This window comes from Drosophila tropicalis, unplaced genomic scaffold, assembly GCF_018151085.1.
Source record: "Drosophila tropicalis isolate 14030-0801.00 unplaced genomic scaffold, ASM1815108v1 contig_593, whole genome shotgun sequence".
NCBI lineage: Eukaryota > Metazoa > Arthropoda > Insecta > Diptera > Drosophilidae > Drosophila > Drosophila tropicalis.
Window position 1 is genome coordinate 7,906,719 of NW_027173070.1, and position 23,860 is coordinate 7,930,578.

The following is a 23,860-nucleotide window of genomic DNA, read 5'->3' on the forward strand; positions in this document are numbered from 1 at the left end:
TACCTTGAGAATTAGGTTGCTTTTTGTCAAGCCATCTTTGTCTTTTCTGTGCATTCTCCCTCTGCGATCAGCACTTTTTTTCTGTAGATTCTGCAGAATCTAAAAACCATATATATATACACAGGTATTTTAGGGCCCCTGATAATAGCTAAATGTTGTTGTTGGTATTTTTTTTTCTTATGTTAAACTGATTTTATTTTGTTGATAAGCAAACTGTTGGTTGTTTTTTTTTTTTTTTTTTGTTAATGTTATTTTGCTTAAGTTGAGCATTACAAAATGAAAAAAATTACAACGAAATTAAAAAATTTTTGTTTAAAATTCTTTGGTTGTTGTCTTGAAGAGGGTTTTGGGTTAGGAATTTGGTGATAAAGAGACAGAGAGAGAGAGAGAGAGAGACAGTAGGAGAGTTTGAAGAGTAAGTGTGGTGGGAGAAAAAGCGTTTTTGTTTTTGTTTTTTGGGCAACATTTAAAAAAAATGTTTTCTTTTTTTTTTTTTGAAAATTTTTGTGATTGTTTTTTCAATAAATTCTGATTGAGCTTGAATCGAAGTGCTTCAATAAGATCAGCGAGAAATATTTTTTATATATTAATTAGTGAAAACGAAACCAAAAATATATATATATATTTATAGACAAAACATATAAATGAAAGTTAAGCAATCGAAAAACCATAAAGAAAAAATTAACGAAAATAATTTCTTTTTCACGCGAATACAGCAAATTTTTGTTGTTATTGTTCGTTTACATAATAATATATATATGTATATAGCATAGCGAGGCGATATTGAGGTGGAGATATATATATATATATATATAGAGAGAGAGAGAGACAGTGTTTGTGTGTGTGTGTGTTAAGGATCTGGCCAAATCTTAACGAATGGAGGAGAGTTTTTGGGCGCTCAAATATTCTTCAGAAGAAGTTTTTTTTTTTTTTTTTTTATTCTGTGTGTGAGGAAGTGGGAATTACATATTGTATAATATACAAAATTTTCAATATTTTGGTTTTTTATTTTGTTTTGTTTTGGATTTTTTTTTGGTTTGGGCTTATGTTACAGCGTCAGCAGCATTTATCCTTAATTTTGTTTTAGTTTCGAAAAATGTCTTTTACATGTTTTTTTTTTTTTTAAAGGTAGATTCTTAGGTAGATTTACAGACATTGAACATAAATGAAATTCAAATAAAAGACACAGAAAAATTAATAAAAAATATTTGAACGAAATTTACATAGTTTGAACATTTTGCGCGCCATTTTTTCTGCTTTAGTTATTTATATTATTTTTAAATTCAAGAAAAGTGAGCACTTCTTTGAGAGACTAGAAGACAAAACTAATCTGCATATATCGAACGATCTCTGATCACTCTCGGATCCTCACTCACTAACCGACAAATCTTTCAAGACCTAAAATACTCTTCTCAAATATACTTAGTTCCCTTTCTTTTAGTTTTTTTTTTGTTCAGTGTACTTGTTGAAATGTCGAAATGAGGCAAACGAAAAGGGGATTCAAAATTGTAATAATGACGAATAATTTTGGGTTTTTTTTTTAACATTTACTTTTAAGTAGACACAATTGAAAGAAAATGTTATGCAAAGAAAAAGTTAAAAATTCATTTTTTTTTTTTTTTTTTGTTTTATCATTTGTTAAACAAAAATATATGTATAGTTATGTGGGAATGGAAACGGAAAAAAAATACGTCCCAAGAACCGTGTACTTACATAGACCTCCTCCCATTGGGATACATAGCGCACCAGGCGGGATAGACGCAGCAGGCGAACTAATGAAAGTAATTTAGCTAGGCGCAGGATACGCAAAGCGCGTCCTGCATGCAAGATTTGAAAAGAATCAGAGAAATCCTGCAATTTCATAATCTTAATCAAAATGTTGCGTCACTGTTTTGTAACAAATCGCATTCACTTACTTGATTGAAAATTAAAAATATATAATCTAGCGGTATCGATGAAATCAAATCGAGAAAAAACCAAGTTCTTAAATAGTGTTTAGCTATAAGTTTTGGATCCAATATTACTTGTTCAGCGTTGTCTTGTTGCATAATTCCTGAAATGATGACAAATTTTGTGTGTTATCTTTATGTTGTGCGGGTGAACAAATTTTGAAGGCCCCCGAAACCGTTTTGTTAGTTGAAAAATCCTTCCAAGAAAACTCCAGCAATGGCGGAGAATTATAATAATTCTGAATGGAAGAGTTCAGTTATTCTAAAACAAATTATTCTTTACTCAAAGGACTGCGGCATTTAAATAATAATTGTTGAAAGTATTTACTAAACGGATATTCTAAAGGGTGTTTTTTTAAGCGTTTGGTTTTTCACGTTGGCAACACTGACATACCGCATGATGTTCATGACAGCTGTGAAAGTGAAAAATGCTTAGTTTAGTTTGCCATTTCATCATGGAAAGACTTACGCCTGAACAACGTTTACAAATCATTGAAATTTATTATCAAAATTCGTGTTCTGTGAAAAGTTTCGCAAATTACGTCCATATTATGGTCGACACAACCGACCAACCGAGCAAGCCATAAAGGCAATTGTGGACAAATTTCGCACACATTTTACTTTATTGGACATTCAACCATCGATGGATTATTTTTTGTGGGGATATGTAAAGTCATTGGTTTACCAGGACAAACCAGCGTCAATTGGTGCATTGGAAGACAATATCAGTCGTGTTATTGGCGAAATTCCCTTAGACATGCTGGAAAAAGTGGTGCAAAATTGGACCTTCCGTGTTGATCACTTGAAACGCAGTCGCGGCCAACATTTACATGAAGTCATTTTTAAAAAGTAATTGGCAGAGATTGTTTTATCATCTCAAATAAAAATTCAACAGTAATATTCAAATTTTGTGTGTTTCATTTCAATTTTAAAAACCAAACGCTTAAAAAAACACCCTTTATATAAGCAACAAGATAAATCTCTCTTTGCAGATTATATATTTTGCTTATATTCGAATACAATTAGCTTATTCCTTTGAAATAGATTTTTAGTCTCTAGCAAATTTAATAAATATGAAGAAGAATGTTGGGAGTGTGGCAAATCACTGCAGACATACATGGATTTCAAAGTATAAGATATGAAGATATTTTATCCCCTGAAGTATGCAATGGAAAGTCATAAAAGTAAATGTTACAGAAGCTACTTTGGAATATCTGATAAGCTTTTTTTAAAGACCTTTGAATATAATTCTTTAAAGTACAGTAACAAAGGTTTCTTAAATGAATTAACAAAACGAGAAGAAGCTACTTTTGGCGGAACCAAAGTTTATATCAAGAATGTGTATATAAGGGATATGGGGTTGGAAACGAATCCTTCCTGGCGTTGTAAACATCCGACTAAAATCACAAGTCCCACTGCCAATGTAAGACTATAAAAAGTCAACTGTAAGCAAACCTTTGAGTTAAATGAGTTAGTTGATCTATTTGTTCATGGCATTTGAATTGGTTTTCTCAAAATTTTCATTTATGGCATGAATATTCAAAAATAAAGTATGTATTCCTTAATTTTTTAACGAGACAATATATTTCTATCGAAGTGATAAATTAACAAGCTACCAAAAGATTTAAGATTTATCTAAAGATTCTATGAACAAAGAGAAGTATTTTGGCAAAGAACTAGTAAAGGATTCGGTAAGAAATCGAAAGTTCTTATAGCATCTAACAACTATTTTTGTAAATAGCTTTCAATTTAATGTAATTAACCTTCTTAATTCATTTTTGTTTAGATGGATATATAAATCATGTAGAATCAATTGAAATTGAATGTCTGGTCAGATGACCATCACGTTTTGTGAAAAAATTTTACTATTTGGTGTGATGATAAATGAAAATTGATATGATATTGTTTCTATTTCAATGCTTAGGCTATTAATGAATTAATTAGTTAAAATAATTAGTTGATATTTGAATAATAATAGATTGAAAAATTACCTGTTCTAAAATTGACTACAATATCTATTAAAAAAATAGTATCACTTAGGCAGTTGAAGGCAATCCATCGTGTGCTTAGATCATCGTTGAAGAATGATATTGCGACTGGCAGGATAATAAGATTTGCTACTAATAATAAAAGCATGCAAAGGTCCCAGTAAAACCTGAAAAATACAAATTTGAAATTAACACTCCAATTATATGGTAACTATGTATGTATGTGATAAATACCTGAATGAACTGCAAGGGTGTATTACCCAATGCCCGGAAGTTTTCTGACGTATGCGCTCTTTGACCAATGCCTTGCGGCTGCCAAATAATTTCATGGCCAGACGATTGTCTGTCGGCTGGAACCATGATTGCAATTGACTTTTTAGGAAATTAGCAGAGACCTTCTCGGACACGATCGGTATATTGGGCATGGGCTCCTCTTTCGGAGTGCCGTACAACGACACGTCATCAAAGTGTACCTAAATCACAAAAAAATAGAATGATCAATTAGATTAGGTTTCATAAACTAATTACAAAAGTCATCAAAATGAATAGTGGATACACTTAAAAAGCAGAGTCGTGGTTCTTAAGTCAGTTTAACAAAAATGACAGTCGAAACTAATCTCATAATGGAAAAAGTAAGCGGAGTAAACTTTTACGACAAATTTGAATTAGTTTTGACGCTGTTTTTGTTGTTGATTCTGACATTTTAATTGCATCTCAGGAATATCTCAGATATCTGACTAATTTAAATATTTTTACAGTGACATTAGTCGAATGAATCTTTTCTTTTCTAAATATTTTTTATGCTAACAAATGATGAACCTACATATTGTACGACTTCTACTTTTGTCTAAGAAAGACCTACTTCAACCACCAAACTTTATATTTAGATATCTGAGGCATATCTTTATAGGAATATATGTATACTTATATCTCGTATATGAAAACGTTCATTAGACTCATACCTCATAAGGTATTCGATTTTAAATTATCGAATGAGGTTCTTGCCTGCTTCTAAATAGTCATTTTGTTGACAATTTTATGGTCTAATCTTTAGCTACAATATTAAGAAACTTGTTGACAGAAAATTGAAATAAATATGTGTTAAAACTATGAAGAAAACAAATCCTTTCTTTGAATTCTTTTCCTTTGACTTGCCACCTTTGATTTTTTAAGAAGCAGAAACAAAAAAAGAAGTCTAGTCCCATCTATGTAAGAAAGTTTGCTTGTTTCTGTTTGGGAAACACAGGATAACTGACTAAATAGGTAGAACAAATTCCTTTTCTGAAAACCAAGTTATTCTCCCAAGTATAAACCATGTGGGTAACTATAAGTTGGTTGAGATATTCTCTTATACCCTAAAAATCCTAAAAAATAGTAAGGTGACAAGCTTCAACTTCACTTTGAGAAAAAGGACACGTTAAATTCCCAAAGCCTAAATTTGTCGACTGATAACTTTGAAGCCTTCAGATATGCTCAATATACATATTTGTCATAAAACTGCTTTTCAATTAGAATTAAAATCATTGCAGATTCATATAATAAAATATGGCTGGCTATTTGCAGCATATATCCCCAAATGGATATTGATATAGTCCACCTTAGTGACCCAAATATGACAATGAAGAATTCTCTGGCTAAATCTTGGAGATCTATAAATTCCTCTCAGACGATGTATCTCCAATGTTGGTTACAACTGCCAAATTGCTGAACATGGGCCCTGCATTAAACAGTTTTCAAATACATTTTGGCACTTGGTACATCGTGATATTGTACTTAAGAACCATCATGACTTAAAAGCTACTTTGAGTGTTAGTTAGGCCTAGGCCTAGGTCATGGTTATGGTCAAGGTCATTCCAGTTTTGATTTGATTTGGTGGGTGTGCTCGGAAGGGGTTTGGGGGCGGTGACTACACTACTCAGTCCTGTGCTTTTTAGTACAAATAAAACCTTTGTTCTTGCCATTTCGGTTCCTTGGTCGCATATTAACAGTGCCTCATCATCAAAAGCGGTGACCAGCGAATCGGTGCAGGTGTTCTCGAAGGATATACGTAAATCGTTCTCATTCACATTCAATACGGAGCAATATGAGCAACGTACAGATTCTTCACTATCTCCGCTAAGTAATCTGTAAAAACACAAAATATTGTTGTAAGTGGCAAGTGGTTTCCCGTTATATGGCAAACAAACAAACAAAAAATTATGCCATAAGGTCAGATAGTTGTAAAATAAATAAATAGTGAAAGTAACTATGTGTCGGGGATTTTATTTTTATGTTTTTTTTTTTTTTTTTGTTTTTAATTATGGGCTCACGCACTACAATACAAGCATTAGCCATACAATCGCCGCCGTCGTCGTCGTCGACGTCGACGTCCCTCACCTTGCTGCTGAAAAAGCTCAATGATTGTCAAGGTCTTTTCCTCCACCTGCTTCTCCTTCTCCTCCTCCACCAACACCTGCTGCTCCTCCACACTGTACACTGAGCCTATGTTACGGAAATGGAGCAAAAAATCGCGTGGTATTCACTATGATGGATTCTATTGTTAGAGAGACGCGTGCACAGTTTTTCTTTTTGTTCCAGTTGCTTGTTTTTTTTTTTTTTTTTGAATCACTTCACACTCAATTGTTGGTTGGTTTTTTTTTTATTATTATTATTAGTATTTTTCGTTTTTTTTTTTCGGTTGATAAGTTACGTTTTAATTAAACCTAATGAAGCTGATTTAATTTAATCGTGGCACTAATGAATTTATTAGTTATTATATTCATTCCTTAAATATCACATCACACACTGATCAAATGGGCTTAGATCACTGGAATCAACCACAAATACATAGCACAAGTTGATAATTCAATATCGTATTACAAGTATTATTATTATTTCAGTAATTGTGGTTTGTTTTTGTGTTTTATTTGAAATGTGAAACGTGCAGATGTTTTTATATATATAGGTATATATGTATATATATTGTTTCTTTTTTGTGCTGATTTGACAGCAGTCTGCACTATTCCCATGTATTGTGATATCTTGTAGGTATATATATCCACGTTATATATATGCGTTTTTTTTCAAGTTATTACAAGCGCTAACTTTATGCGACTAGCGGATGCCGCTCACACACTGAACCATTGTAGCCGGCATAGACATTGAGATACTCCGAAAAAAACAAAATAAAATATAAACACAAAAACAAATTTCACGAATCATGTTTAGCCGAAGTCTCAGATATTTTTCGGACTGGGATTCGTGCGTCCTCCAGTTGCAGATACAAAGAGAGAGAGAGACAAAGAGAGAGAGAGAGAGACAGACTGAGATAGTCATTGAGTGGAAAGGGGGAAGAACTTTTTGAGGCACTATATCATCTATGATATGTATTTATTTTGTAGTTATGTTGGTTGTCGCTTTCATTTGGTTTACCTCGAATATCAATTAGGAATTGAAACTGGTACTGAAATTGGCTATGCCCCATGGGGTGGTGACCGGGGGGCGGTGGCAGGTTGTTCTATACACATCAATTGCCTAATTAAATAATTTCTCAATTGACACCAACAAATTTACTTTTACTCTATGAACGAAGGCAACTTTTTTTTTTTTTTCTTTTTTTTTTTTTTTTTTTTTTTTTTGTATTATTTTTCTCTGTGTGATTTGTTGTAGTTTTCTTTTTTACTGCGGATGCTGCTTCCAGTTGCTGCTGATAACCTGTTCTGAACCTCAACTTGCTGCTGTTGCACAATAAATAAATAAAGAATGTTTTTATATTTTTTTTTTTGTGTTGCTTTTTAATTGATTTCGCGACGACGAACAAATTATAGCCGCGTCTGTAATTTACTGCCATTCTTCGAAAAAGCGAAAAAAAAGGGAAAAAACTATCAAATCTAGAGAGAAACCCCTCAAGAAAAGTATCAAAACAAACACCTCTGTCTGTCTCTCGCTCTCAAAAAATATGCAAATTCTTTGGGAAACCAGTCGAGGAAGTTCTATTATCGAACAGAGCCCAGAGTCTCGGTCTCAGTTTCAGTCTCTCGTTTTGAGGGGTCTAGCTCTAGGTCTAGATCAGTGGCAATAAATTAAAATTCTATTGGGAGATAGACGTCGACAGTTGTTTACTTTTGTTCAAACAACAATTCATTATGATAATGGAGCAAAAAGTTTTCCGCATCATTGACAAGTTTTTACTATTTTACTGCTTTTTTCGTTTGTCTAGTGTCAAAAAGAAATACTGCGAACCCGTTTAGTTTGACAGACTAAAGTTTGCAAATCGATTAGGGGATGACTAAGATTGCACTGATTGCTGCTGATAATAAAGCTGATCAGGCTTTAGAAATCGGATTAATTATAGATTTAGTTCTAAGTAATTAACTTTTCTAAGCGTTGATCACTTGTCAAAACGTTCGTTTACGAGTGATTATCAATTAAGGCAATGCAACTAACTTAGAGCGGAAATACAAATAATTAACATCCATAAAAATCATGACTATGATGTTAAGCAGAGATTAAAAGTGATCAACTACTAATTGAAGTCTATTTTGGCGCTTTTTACTTTGTTTTTTTTTTTTAGCCCATCATCTGATGACTTATTACAATCTTTCATTTGGTTTTAGGCCGACACTTGGGCAATTGATCGCTTGATCTTTCACTGTACTGCGAGAGAAAGGTAAGCACTAATTAACTAACTTTTAGGCCATCAACTAGACGCTCGACTACCTTGATCAATCAGACTTTCAATAGATGGTCGGTCATTCACTGCATTTAGAGTTTTTGGGATAAGTTTTAGCCCATCATCTAGAATGAATCGACTCATCGACTAATCTTATTGTAGAGATTGAAGACATTTAGGGAGCTCTCATTATTCATTATAAAGTTCTTTTGCAACTGATCAACAACTAAGTACTCAATTGATTGAACATTGACCGTTTTAACCGATTGAACCTTCATTGCCAACCTCTTTGATTAAGTTTTAGACTAACGCTCGATCGATTGATCATTAACTGCATTTCGATTTTTAGGGATTGCAATCAAGAGCACTAATTAATTAAAGCCTTCTTTACGATCATTAAACTTTCATTGCAAACTTCTTGGATTTAGGTTTAGGCCATCACTTAGACACTCACTCGCTCGCTCGCTTGATCGATCGATCGATCATTCACCGGTATTCTCAGAACTCTAGTTTTGTTCGCGCACACACTTGAAAGTTCACTGAGAGTTTTGCGTCTCTCGATCTCTGGGGTTTCTGTTGGACATTGGATGTCATTATGCAAATGCTGGCCGATAAGCTCCAATCGTCTGCTCCCAAATGAAATAAAGAAAAACCGGTAAGACTCGACGAAACGTCAACGAAAACGGCGACGATGTTTTTGTTTTTGGCTGAGACTTTGCCGCTTTGCATGCTTAATTTGTCTGTGTATTGGGCTTAAACTTGTAACTGAAGGTACAGGTTGAGGTAAAAAGAGAATTAGAAGGGTACTTACCGCTCCCCGAGCTTGCTCTTGTGCCTGCGTATGTGACGTCTATTGAAGCTATTCGTGCACGATGTGGACGTGGGACGCGTTGGATACGGATACGAATGCTGTACACCACCGCCGAGATTGTGTAGTTTAAGGGTAGCCGGTGCTGTGGCCGATGTCTGATGCTGAAGATGATGATGATGATGATGCTGGTGATGTTGTTGATGGTGAGGAAGTTGCTGTTGGTGCTGCTGCTGTTGATGATAGGGATGGCTTCCCGTGTGATGGCTTGTATGATGTCCTAATACTCCGGCACTAGCTACTGTGATGGTTGATTCGCCAACAGCCTCATTGGCCGCCTCGGAGCCCTCCTGCTGTGAACCGTTGCTAGACGAGTGATGTGTATAGTCAGTGGGGGCGCTCAATTGTCGATTGAATTCGGCCTTGCGTCGCGTCAGATCGGTGAGGCAGTATTTATTGAGATGACCGTTGCTGGATACGGAACTCTTGGGTGACGAGGCTGCTGCGGCTGAGTAATGACCCTGTGCATGAAGCTTATTGCACGAATTACTACTGACACTGAGTTTGTTGCCGGCGTGTTTGCCACTGCCAGAAATTTTGGCCGCCAGCGATTGCGGCACCGGCGGAGGTGGACTTTTGCCCGTTGTTGGAATGGTGGCGGCCCTGTAATCCTTGCCGCCGTCACTTTCGCTCCTCACCGAAGCCCTGTATGAGGGAAAGGTTTTCGTTTTGCTTTTCAGTGAGCCGTTCAACAGCAACTGTTGCTGGCGTGCCGCAACAGCGGATAGGGCTGGCAATTGCTGCTGCTGTTGTCTCCCTGTCGATGATGATGAGGAACTGGCTGGAGCAGATACCGAACCAATTTGAGGATTTGGTGTACTACTAGACTGCAACGAATGTTTCTTCTCCACCAGATACAAATTGAGATATTTATCACCCGGATTCAATGAATTATCCGACACGGCGTTTGATTTTGATATGATCTGGTGACCCTTCTTTTTGGCGGTACGTGTCTTTAGCGATAGATTGCGTAGTTTCTTCGACTGTTCCTTGATCTTGTTGGTGCGCAAGAACGATGGACTATTCGCTATGCACTTGAAGATGTATGTCTCATTGACCAGTTGCTGTTTATCGTTATCGTATTCGCTGCTCAAGTTTAGATTTAAATTGGTACGCTCGGCCAATTGTTGTTCACTGAAATGGCTTTTCAGTAGCAAGGCGGAATCAGAGTCACCAGCTGCTGCCGCTCCTTCTGCTGCTGGGGCTGCACTTAAACTGCGGGTATATTCATGACATGCATCGTAAAGGGCCGAATGGCTGCTCGGACTGTGGCGGCTATCGCTGGAATTCTGCTTGGATATGCCACTGGACAGACGACTGCTTGTGCTGCGTTGACGCTGATGATCCTCATCACCGACGCCGATGCCGATGCCGACGCCGACGCCACTGCCGCCGCCTCCCGATCCGGAACCTGTTCCTCTTAGCAGCGAGACACTATCGCTATCGCCGCGTCGCCCCAAAACCTTGACCTTGCTCTTCAATGACTCACAGCTGCAGGAGATGGACTGGCGAGCGGCTGCCTGGATGCGGGCTGCAACACCGACACTGCTGCTGCTGCAGCTCTGTTGATCCGCCGCCTGGGGACTGGGACTGGTCGATGTGGTCGAAGAATGCGAATGGAGGGCAGGTGCAGGAACTGCTGCTGGGGGTGCCGGCGTCGCCGGCGACGCCTGTGCGTAACTGAGGCTGATCAGAGACTGGCGCACCAAATGCTGATGCGAATGCGAATGCTGTCGCTGATGATGGTCGTCGGGGCACAAGTTGTCTCGGCTAGCGCTGGACGGGAAGAAGAACATAGAGACATTAAATGAGAACGGTTTAACGAGACATACTGGTCCGGGTATCGGGCTTGGCGCATAAATTTATCTATGTTGGAGAGGCTACGCTATAGTGAGCAAGGAAACGGTGTGGAAAAAGACACAAGAAAGAGACGAAACGAACAAACAAAACCAAACACATAGACATTTTTTTTGTACACATATATATGTATCGTATAAATGAAATAAACAAAAGAACTTGTTAATTATAAATATTGATTGTGCAACATTGTCAGTGGCTCTACTGGGTGGTTAGAGTGCAGAGGCGGCCCGAAGGGGGCAGGGGAAAGGCTGAGTTCATCATCTACACATTTATAAATATATACAATGGATGCTTTTGATCGCGCGAAAAATTGAACTAAATTAATGTATAGAGAGCAAACACGCATGGCAAACACTGATAGGAACAGCAGCAGCAAAGGCAAAGGCAGCGGCAGCGGCATCAGAAAGCAAAGGTCGCCAAGGGAGGGGGCGGATGAGCTCGTCGCAAGGGTTGGAGGCAAGCTAGGGGTTATGCCAAAAGATAAAATATATAAATATATGTATGGAACTGTATACAGTGGGCGTGGTGGGGCAACAACGGAAGTACTCTAAATCAAATTTCCCTAAAAGCCAGCGATAAGATAAAACTGCGTCAGACGATGCGATGCGTCCGTTCAAACAGAAAAAATATATATACATACATATGTATATATTGATAGGGCATTTAGCGGGTGTGTGTATCAGGAGTGGGGGGTATATGCGGGAGGGAATCCCTTACAATGGAAGTGATAACAGAATTATGGGTAGCAATTTGTTGATAGCCAAATTTATGGTCCCTCTTTTTCTTTACTTGGCTTGGTGTCAAATTATCAAGCAGCAGATGGTTTGTCTGGGTTTAGTTAACAGAACTTATATTCATTAGTAGGAGAGTCTAACTGCTAAACAACAAACTGTCAAGCTTAAGAATTAAGTTAACACGAATTAAATAACTTGTTAGCACCTAAGTAAAAGAGTTTCATAATTAAGACTTGTATTAATCTATCTGTTAATTATAATATAATTAGTCTTTTGCCTTAGACCCCTTATCTATTCATAGCATTCAGCTACTCTGCTATCATTAGCAGACTTTCAGTGCTAAAACTGCTTGAGAATTATAGCTATATAACTGAAATTTAAATAAATTCAGTTGGGAATTCAGTCAAATTACTCAGCTTCATATAGAAGTAGGCAGACTTCGCATTTAGTGCTAGAACTTCTTGAAAATTACAACTAGTTAACATTAAGTTTAAAAATCCACTTAGAAAAAAGTTCAAATTACTCAGCTACAAATAGTTAGGTGAGGTTATGTAGTAGAAGAAGTAGGGTTAGGTTAGGATAAAAAAGAGTAGTTGAGAGATGCCAAGAAAAAATAAACGCATAGAGCAAAGCATTAAGGCAAAATGGAATTAGAAACCATTTTTTTTATTTAGATTAAAGTTTCCAGATAGATTAGTTGGGGATTTGCTTCTTCTTCTTGCCTTTAAACCACACGCCAATGGTTTCAATTTGTAATCAATTTGAGAAACAAGAGGATGAAGAAATCTTTATGAAATCTCTTTCACTTCACAGTCCCCGTAAATTAATTTTGAGTTCTTGGATTATCTTACTCCCATGAGCTTTTCCATTCATTCCACTGTTCGTTTAGGCAATCAATGGGATGAAATGTTTGGTAACTATGACTGCTAAACCAGGAGCAGGGGGCCCCATGGAGGAGGTGGCGATGAGGGGGGCGAAATGTACGAACAAAAGAAAAACAATTCAAATGCTTTTCTAATATATGTCATATCTCTCTCTATCTCTTTGTGTGTGTGTGTGTTTGTGGGTGTGTGTGTGTGTTGGGTGTGCGTGCATAAAGCTCTCACACAATAATGCCTAGGCCCTGAGCTCTGACTTTCAACTTTGAGGGGTTTTGGGTCTAGGTGATGCTTCTGGTTCTGGTTCAGTCAGCAATCCAAATTCAAACTCAACTCGTTTACGGCACGCAAAATCTAGAGCAAATATTTGCCATTTTTTTTACAAAATTGAGTGAACACACACACAACACACACACACACAGAATAAAGAAGAGAAGGAAAAAAAAAAAGGAAATTGCGGGCCCCAAATTGGACGGGGAAAATTGTAAAGTAAATCGAAGCTTGACAAACTGAAATCAATTTCACTCAATTAAATGCTTACACGCCATGGGCATCATCACAATTGCAATTAACTGAATTTGGTAATTTTGCGAAAAAAAAAAACCCTAAATAAAACTTCCATTTCAATGGTTAAATATTTGTACAAATCACTTTAACAATGATTGGGCAATATTTTACAGCAGCAGCAGTCATTGCAATCGGAGAAGATTTCTATATACATTTCTATATAATCAAGAAAGAGGCTTACCCTTTTTGTTATACTCTCATAAGGAAAGGGTACATTTGTTTTGGATACAAATAAGCAACTCAGACTGTATAAACTGATGACAAGGAAAAACAAACTAAGTAAAGTGCCAAATTAGTAACCAATCAAGCTCAACAATAAAAAGATCTGAGTCTATCCCAAAGGATTTACAAGCATTTCAAGGATCAGATCATTCTTCTGTCATTGATAAGTCAACGTTCCTAATTGCAGAGCATTGGAGAATCAGTCATGGAAAATCTTGATCGCCTGTATCATGATCGATGGAGAAGTGGTCTTTAAGGCTTGAACGAGTGGAAAATAACCGTCTCTTATCTGACCTAGACCCGGGAAATTGTTTACTCTATTGGCCTTTGAGTGCTTCCAAATGCTGGACATCTTGACCATAAGAAGTCCGGTTGTGTTCACGCCAAACTAGTGACTCTTGGAAGTGGTTAAGGGCAATGTTGAATAATCCACTTGCTGACATAGGAGCTTCTAGATCTGTTCTATACAACTATTATTACTAAGCGTTTGGCTTGGGCAGTAAGTTCGAAACTCTTCAAAAGAACATCAAAGAAGCTATCGCCGATTATGCTGGGTAACATTTTGAGATAGCTAGACAGATTCAAAGCCGATCGGGTTGACCCCTTAGTGCCGCTTACCCCTTAAATGATATAGGGGAAAACCTCCATAGAAGTATTCTGAGCAGATTGACATGATTCTTCGTTATTTCTATTGATTTGCTATAAGTACTTTTGCATATGCAATCCTCGGTAGATGTGTTGTCTAAGTGACTCAGTCATTTGGGCAACTGAACAACGAGGATCCGGGTTCGAATGCCAGGCTCGTGTATGGATGTAGTTTTCATCTAACAATAAGCTAAGGGCCTTAGTTGCCAGTGCTTGTAAAATATAGTTAGGTTGATAGTTTACACTTATATCCTTTACATATAGTAATAATAACTTCTACTTATTTTGTTTTTTTTTTTTCATAAGCGATTCAGAGTTTTGTATATTCAGATTTCACTGTACTATTATATAAATTCAAGGGACTGACTGCAGTTGTCTGTGATTTCAATCTTAATCTTTGATTTTTTCGGGTTCAATCTGAGAGAAAGTTTGACTTTGATGACTTTTTCATTTCGATTTCGAGTGTTTGCCACCTGGACAAGAGCAGACAAACAAGACAAACTAACCTTGCCAAAGATAATTGTATTGCGGGCTATGTCACAATGTTGTTGGCTATTTTTTCCTTCTTTTTTTTGGCGCATTGAAGGCATTTTCGAGTGGCCCTCGACATGGCACACGTTGCGGATACTGCGGAGCAGATTCGAGACTTGAGATGAGAGAACACGTGCTGTCAACCTCGGGGCAATCGGCCATTGAGAGTTTTGTGCTTATCTGGTTTGTTGGTTTTCCATATAAATGTTGGGTAGATACATACATATATACATATATACAATTTTATATTATTTTGTGCTTAAATGAAGCTGTCAGTTGCTGTGTTGCCCGCCCCTTCCGCCTCATCGGCATTTTCGTTGTCGTCAACACCCTCTGGCCCACAATTAATTATTCAAAAGCCAATTGAAGGCATTAAGCGTAAGTAAATTCATAATTGACTTGACTGCTGCGCCTGCATTCCATTTGGGTTGATCGAAATTAAATCAATTGCTTTCAAATATGTAACTGGATTAATTTCACGTTTTTGCATTGTTCTGGAAAATTTTTGTTCGTATTCTATTTTTAAATAATTAATATAATTGTGGGCAAAAAAAAAAAAAACTGTATGCAACTCGCGACTAATTAGATGAAAGGGGTAATGTGAAGGCGGTTTTTGGGTTGGGGGGACTGAATCTGGCAGAAATTCGAATGAGAAGCAAAAGCGGAAGGAAAAATCAAAAAATTTTCCCTCAAAACATTGCCATTGAAAATATTTTCAATGTAAACACATTTACGTAAAAATATTCCAAAACGGAAATGTTTACATTTTCGTTTTTCTTTTGATTGCGAGCCAAATTTAAATGAATCCGCACGGGAACGGATAAAAATCGGTTTTTTTTTTTTTTTTTTTTTGTATTTTTAACATATGATTATATTTAATGAAACATCCCTAAATTGTAAACTAAACAGTTTATTTCCTTGCTGCTTAACTAAATATTATGTTTAGTGCCTATTAAATCTACATGTTAGTAGTCTACAATAAATTTCTTTAACGTTTGAATAAAGATGGATTTGTTTAAAATGCCTTTAATTTGTGATCTCCTATGGATTCCAAAAGATTTCATTATTCTTTTATATCTTGGCATAACCAATGAAATTTCAGTTTCAGTTTAAAGCTTAATTTAATAGAATATTTAACAAATCGGACAACCCTGTGCTCTTCAAAACGCCATTTAAATATTTGGAAACTCTAATAAATAAGTATATTTTAATGGTTTTTTTTTATATATGACGTTTTTTCTTTCAATGATCTGAAATATCCGACTTTTGGCCAACAATTTATCTAAAATAAGGTTAGGTGTACGATAAGTGATTATTTAACAAATCTGGCAACCATAAGCCCTTGAATATCAAAAAATATAGTATTAAATCTATATCTGAAATAGCCAAAAATGCACCTAAAACACGGTTAAGGTTAACGATGATTAATTAACTCAAAGATCTGACACCCCTTTATTATTTCTTTAGATGTCCTTTTATGAAAATCTGGCATCCCTCAACTATTTAAAACGTTATTTTTTAGATTCAAATATATATTTTATATGTCTTTTTTGTGTAAAACTAAATAAAATATAAGCAACTTCTTTTTGAGGGTCTAAAATATTGTTCCAATTTCTAATAGAGATTTTCAAAAAAGTTTTCCAACCCTTTTTTATACCCCTTTCTACGCCCATGCTTAACAAAATGTATTCGCTGTTTAGTCCATTTGGCAAACTTACAAATATAATTTTAATTACTTTTTCAATAGCTCTAGAAAAACAAAAGGTGAACCCCGAACTAGAATACCAAATCATTTCTATAGTTTCATTTCTCAGTACACATTGAAATTATTGGGTTTCAACAATGAGCAATGCAAATCAACCATTAGATATATATTATATATAATTTTTGTATAATTATAGCCCAAAAAAAAAACTAGATGAAATTTGAAAAGATTTCCGCTCTCACATTTAATTATTATTAAGAGGACAAAGCTCTCTCTAATACAATGAGTTCTTTTCGATGGGGGCACCTAACAATGGAATTAAATCGGCAATTCTCCATTAATTATAAAGAGTAATTAAACAAAATAAAAATTGAATAATAATGTAAGAAGGAGACAACAGAAAAAACTGCTACGTCACATTTATTTGACATGCCAATTCAAAAATATTAATTCAAAATAAGATTTATGAATTCAATAAGTGTTTTTTGTGTATCGGTGTGAATATATACAGAGATTTATATAGTATATGGTATATAGAAGGGTATTTGGGACATTTGAACACTTGAGGACAGGTTTGAGAGAAATTGTTTAAAGCAAATCATTTGTATAATTATTGAAAACGAGCAATATTCAAGCGATGCAAACTATTAGCAAAGAAGAAGAGGTTTGGAGAGTGTTGAAAAGTGCATCAACTATATATAAATTGGAAATGTGTAACATCAGGGTACGGATATATGTATAAAGAGCGAGAGAGAGACAGAGTAACAGTAATAGTTAATAGCATTATTAAAAGTGTTATTGGTTATTTATCTTAATTGTGTGGGATTTACATAGTTTAAGTTGAGGTTGAGTTAAGTATTTTGTTTGTATAGTATTTGTAGTAGCTTTTAGCAATAGCAACTTCATAGAAGATTTAGAAATTGAGACTACATAATATATACATATATGTATATATAAAAAATATGTATATATATATATATATAGAGAGAGAGAGAGAGAGAGAAAGAAAAAGAGAGGCGAAAGGTGGGTATTAAAATTGTTTTTGTTTTTAAGTTTGATTTAAGAACTTTGTACTTCAGGTACCTTTACTGATTGTGGTTGATGTTGGTTGGTCTGGAGGGAGAGGGGGAATTTCAGGTCTCCAACACACAAAATTATGAAAACGTGAAACGTTTTCGTCTCTCTTTGAGATATGACGCAAAATGTATTTAGTATTTTTCTTGTTTTTTTCTCTTTTTTGATTTGTTTCGAACTTTTTTTTTTTTTGTTTGTTTGTACTTTTTTAAGCAAGTTTTCTGTAAAAACAACAACAACAATGACACAAAATAAATATATATTTTTGTTTTACATTATATGTATGTACGTATAGGAATAATCAAAAGAAATGGCAAAATGAAACTGAAAGAACGAATATGAAAACTCAAATAAAACTCAAATGAACTTAAATTAGAGCTTATGCAAACACACACACACACATACACATACATACATAGATACACAAAATGGTATATGCTGTATGCTTATATATATGTATATATGTGTGTGTGTATATGAAAATCTGTAACTAGTTCAATTGGAAAAATTGAGTTGCCTTCACAAAATAACACAAAAAGAAAAGAAAGAACAAGAAGAAAAATCAAAAAACGGTTTATCTTGCTTGCTTTCTCTGCTGTACTCTATATATGTGTGTGTGTGTGTGTGTATAGGTATGCCTGTCTGCATTTATGTGTTTGTATGTTTGTATGTGTGAATAAGCCATATGCAAGTGTAAAGCAACAACAATAAAGTCAGTAAAACGCTTATCGTATACATACAAACAAAACACTCATACACCCTCACAGCCACACTTACACCTACACCTACACATACCAACACACACACACACACACACAGAGATATGAGCCAGAATTCGGTCAGTGGTTTAATCATTGAAGTAAAAGCGAAAGCTTCCGCTGTACATGGACGAATACACAGTTAGCATCTGGCGCCTGTGTGTATGCAATGCCTTTTTTTAAGCAAGTACTTTGACACTATTTCCATACAAAGTATGGAGGACTATGCATGTGTGAGTGATTGTAACTATGTGTGTGAATGTATTGGTGTGGGCATTGTAATGTTGCTATTGTTGGCTTTTAATCTAGTTTCTAGTAATTGCATTGACTGACTATGACGGATGAACTCTGACCCAACAGCGCGTGAGTATTTCAATAGGAAGGAAACCATGAACAAAGTTAATCGCAAATTTGTTACCATTCACACACACGCACACTCGCACTCACACACACACACACACATTTAGCAGCAACAACAAGAACATTAAACAGGAACAGCAATAAAAACAAACAACAGTTCAATGAAACTCATCATTAACCCAAAAAACAAAAAAGTCAACAATAATACCGAATATATTGAACTCAAAAAACAGTGATTACATTCATTTCGAACAATAACAAATTTCAACTGTATCTGCGAATGTGTGTATATGCACAACTCGAAAGTTATTAATTACTTTTGTTTTACAAATTCCAAAAAAAAAAAACAAGTAAAACAGTAAAATTCAAACTGCTAAATTAGGGTTGAGCTGAACACGTAACCGAATCGAAATTGGGCCTTGTAATCAAACAACCTTCAAAATCAAGAGTTTTCTCAATTGAATTGTGGAACTCTGGGTTTTAAGTTCATAGGACTATACTTTTAGCATCTATGCTTTATATGACAAAATGTCCCTAATTTAAACAAATGTTTTTGATTTAAAAATTGCTAATATGTCTTTTGGTGTTTCTTATTGAAAAACTAGGCAATGTTAGCGTTTAAACAAATAAACAGAATAACATGCTAAATATATTGGATAACTGAACATCAAAAACTTTTGGAAATAATTTGAATTTCTTGGTTCCTGAGCTAAGCTAAAGTTTTCTTAAAAACAATAATAAAACAAACTTTTGAATACTTTAAATAGATTTAAAGTTAAATATTATTTGACAGTTAACTTCTTGGTTTTCAAACTGAAAATCTAAGAAAATCTAGATTTTCTACTGCTGACAGATCTTTTACTGGCCCCCTGAAGTATGCAATGACATTCTAAATACTCAATTGTTAAAGCAAATTTAGTATTTGAATCTCTCAAAAGATTACTGAATGAAAAAAGATTGAATGAAAGAAGATTAGACTTGAATATTTATTTTTTATCCATAAATGTCCCAAATTTCATTACATCTGTCAAAAATCTTTAATTATATTCATTTTCAAAACATTGCCCTCCAAGGTATGCTATGAGCAGTTAAAATACGCTTTTAGAAATATAAAAAAAAAAAATTTTTTACTAAAAAATACTTCTCTAAGAAAACATTGTATAAAGACAATTTTTAAATTGCAAGGCCAACAGGAAGTGCTAAATTTATAAATACTTTTCCTTTTGATTGCATATTTAGGGGGGCAAGCTTCCGCCATTTTGTAGCCCTAGTTCCGCCTATGAATATATGGCTTTGGAGTTAAAACATAAAAGCACCCTGTTTTGCATATACACACATGCAGTTGAAACAGTTGATGGTTATTATGGATTATGTAAATTATGTACAAAAAATTAACAATACAATTGACAAGACACGGAAAAAATCGCGCACACATAAATTAAATCGTGAAAACATAAATAAAAAACGAAATAAAAATTTAAATCGAATTAAATCGAGTCATCAAAACAAATGGAATATTTTGAAATATAATTAGTGAAAGGATTCAAACATATGTATGTATGTAAATATATGGTCATACCGTTGGTCGTTGGTAAATGTTCCAAATGCTCCAGGACCGCTGACTCGGCGCTGTGTGTGTTTAACGTGCATTTTTTGTATCTACCACCACCACCAGCAGCAGCGCTTCATTTGGATAACGGTGGAATTTTTGCGCTTTTTTCTCTTTTGTCTGTCGGTTGGAGATGTATGTATGTATGTGTGTGTGTGTGTGTGAAGAATTTTTGATCGGCAACAGAGTTACCGTTACCGTTACACACGCTGCTGCACTGACGCTTTGCTCTGCTGACGGCGCTGCTGACGTCGCCGTCGTTGTTGTCGTTTGGCTAACTTTGTGAGGTTATATTTATATTTGTTGTTGTTGTTGTTGGGTTTTTTATGATTGCTGCAATTGCGGCAGCTGTAGTTATTATTGTTGTTGTTGTTGTTGTTGTTATTTTGCTTGTTGTTGTTGTTATTTTTGTTGTTATTGCCATTGAACACGACGCCCCGCCAGGCCTGATGCAATTCTTAACCTTGTCATGGGCATGATGTTAGACCCATGTACGTGTCTGTGTGTGAGTGTGATGGGGTTCCGATGTGTGTTTGTGTGTGTGTTTTAGAGTGGGTGCAACTTCCGTTTCGATTTTTTGGCATTAACCAACACACATGAACCAAAAATAATTGCTTTTCGTTGTATATATGTATGTGTAAGGCGGTGTGTGTGTGTGTGTGTGTGAAAGGACCGAGTCACTCTGTCATCGTCTAGGGACAGGGCAGGAAGAGGATGTTAGGGAGAGGGTTTAAGGAGTTAGTAGGAGAACTTTTTACTAGTTTCAACCTTAGTCTGGTGGGTTATAAGTAGGTTTTGGGACAGGTATTATATATACATATATATTTATACACTTGTGTGTTTGTGTATGTGTGAGTGTTTGTATGTCTTAGTTAGGCCTCTAAATTAGTAGTTAGTTTTTTGGGTTTCTTTTTTTTTAACAGCACTAGTTTGTATTGCTTATGGTTTGAGGTTATGTAAATATAATAATACCATATGTTGCTATTTAGTTAGTTATATACATATATAGTTTTAGTTTCAGGGTTCTTCTTCTCGTTCATTCTTTTTGCATTCGTATTTTTAATTAGTCGTTTTGTACTTTAGATTATAAATGTCGTTTATTATAATTTTTTGTTTTTTGAGTAGGTGGCGATAACTGGGCGAGAACGACGAGGGTGGTAGTGGGTGGAGTTGGTGGTGGTGGTGGTGGTGGTGGTGGTAGTGGTTGTAGGAATCTCTATCTCTTTTTGGTTGTCTTGAAGGTGGGCAGATACAGGATCAGGACAGACAGATAGAAGGAGAGAGAGTGAGTGAGCGAGAAAGACAGATCGTTGAATAATTTATCACAAAATCAACAACTTTAGGCGGCTTCTTCTTATCAGTTATCTAAGGTCCTGGTTGAAAAATTTTTCGTTGCTGCTGCTGCTACTCCTGCTCCTTGTGCTCCTTCTACTACTATTATTATTTGGTCGTCGTTGTCGTCGTCGTCGTCGTGAAAGTTTAATGAACGCAACGGTATTCTCTGTAGTTTTTTTTGTTGCTTTTTTTATATTTTTGTATGAGTCAAGTTAAGGCGTTATGGTAGGCTGGCAGGCAGGACAGGGCAAGGCGTGGGGCGTGGCTGCCTGTGCCAAAAAAAAGTTACGTCAAGCCACGCACACAAGAAACCCAGAAAAAGCAGGCAAAAAGTTAGTTTATTTATAAATTCACGTATTTATCTCGTTCCTCTATATATATATATGTATATTTATGCGTGTGTATGTATGTATTTTGTACATATATGTATGTATGTTAGTAGCTCAAGCAACACGCGAAGGATACGAATATCTCGTGGCGTAGCGTCGCCTCACTTTTCCTTAAACTTTTCGTCGTCGTCGTTGTCGACGTCGTCCTTTGGTTTCGCTTAATGCATTAATCTGTTCGTTAATTTTTTATGCAATTATAAAGGCCTAGGTCGAGGGCTTTATAAAAATAAATCCATAGAATAACTAATTTATATATATATGTATATATTGTATATAGTTTTCTATAAGGTATATATATATGTATAGAGAGAGGCAACTACTTGGTAGTTTTTATTTTTGTTTTATTTTTTGGTTTTTAATTAGTTGAGTCGTGCTTAATATTTGATTTGCTCTATGTATCTCTACAAACTACGAGGTTTTCGTTTAGTCTAGCTCAATAATTTTTTGGTTTAATCCTTTAGTTTTTGAGGGGGTTGGAGGGTAAACGGCAACGACGAACTACAATTTGTTTATTTTATATAGATTTTTTATTTATATATATATATTTCCTTGGTTGGTTTTTGTGTGTGTGTTCTCTTTATCTTTTTTTTATGTAAGCATTTATAACAAACTTTTTAACTTTTGGGTTCGTTTTTGTGGTTTTTCTTTTTTATTTGCAGGTACTTTTGTTTTTTTTCTTTAACGATTTCCTTTTTTGTTTTTTTTTTTTTTAGGCGTTGGTTTAATTTTAATGCAGAGTTTTCGGTTTTCTATGTTGATTTTTACTTTTTGGGCTTTCGTTTTATCTTCTTGCTTTTGCCTTTCCTTTTGTTTGGTGTCTCTTTTTATTTTTCGTTCTATTTGATTATGTAATTATGCTTTGGTTTTTCTTATACGTTATTGAACGGTATGTGTGTGTGTGTGTGTGTGTATGTGTAGGTGTGTGTGAGTGTGTCTGTGTTATATGCCATATACATATAAATTTCTTGTTGTTTTTTTTTTTGTCCTTTTTTAGCTGCTCCTATAGACGTAAGTGGTTCGTCATCAATACACAAAATCAACCGCATGCGTGTGTGTGGGCCTATGCGAATGTGTGTGTGTGTGGGTGTATGAATGGTGAAATTTAAACAAATTATTTACACACACACAGCGACACAGAGACACACACATGCAGAGCGCGACACAGAGACACCCACCACAGTTTCATTTATTTGTTGGAAGGGGCAAGAGGAGCAGGAAGTTTTCAGGTTAAATCAATGCTTCTTTTGACCTCTATTACATTACACATACATTCCTTTTCCTCCTGCACCTGTGCCGAAATTTTCTTTTTCTTTTTTTTTTTTTTTTTTTTTGCTCCGTTTGGTTACGGCACCTCAAGTTATATATATGTATATGTATATGTTATGTACGAAATAAAAGTTTTTTCTTTTACTTTCTCTTAACACGTTTCGATTTTTGTGCTTTTTTTGTTTCGGTTTTGTTTTTATCACATTTTTTAAATAAATTATGTATGCATTTTGTTTTTGGGCAGCAGCGCACTTAAACTTGCTATTGAAATCGCTTGGTTTCTTTTATTTTTTTATATAACGAACGAAACGGCTGGTGGCGCTTGCTGGTCCTGCTGCTGCTGCTGTTCTATGCGAACACGACGACACGAACGAACTCAGCGAGACAAGTGAAACTTCGCCTGGCCCTACTGACGTGCGCCGTGGTGAGCCTGTGAAAAATTCGCCTGAAAATCGATAAGGACACAGACAA

The 23,860-nt window shown here is 35.4% G+C and overlaps 1 protein-coding gene across 13 annotated transcripts in view; it reads right to left on the reverse strand.

Moving 5' to 3' along the window:
- Positions 1 to 23,765, reverse strand: part of Ih (hyperpolarization activated cyclic nucleotide gated potassium channel Ih) — a 32,012-nt gene extending 8,247 nt beyond the window's left edge. The window contains exons 1-9 of one of the 13 annotated variants that reach the window (XM_068291543.1): positions 23,535 to 23,759; positions 20,370 to 22,959; positions 9,400 to 11,232; positions 5,884 to 6,061; positions 4,172 to 4,410; positions 3,941 to 4,104; positions 1,917 to 2,053; positions 1,714 to 1,866; positions 4 to 99 (exon numbers count right to left, since the gene is read on the reverse strand). In XM_068291543.1, the coding sequence (XP_068147644.1) occupies positions 4 to 99; positions 1,714 to 1,866; positions 1,917 to 2,053; positions 3,941 to 4,104; positions 4,172 to 4,410; positions 5,884 to 6,061; positions 9,400 to 11,232; positions 20,370 to 20,440 (2,871 nt within the window). In that variant the 5' untranslated portion in view covers positions 20,441 to 22,959; positions 23,535 to 23,759. Of the gene's footprint in view, positions 1 to 3; positions 257 to 1,713; positions 1,867 to 1,916; positions 2,054 to 3,940; positions 4,105 to 4,171; positions 4,411 to 5,883; positions 6,062 to 9,399; positions 11,233 to 20,369 lie in introns of those variants that run through there. The other 12 variants (XM_068291544.1, XM_068291541.1, XM_068291542.1 and 9 more) reach the window with 12 other exon arrangements.
- Between the last annotated feature and the right edge of the window lie 95 nt (positions 23,766 to 23,860).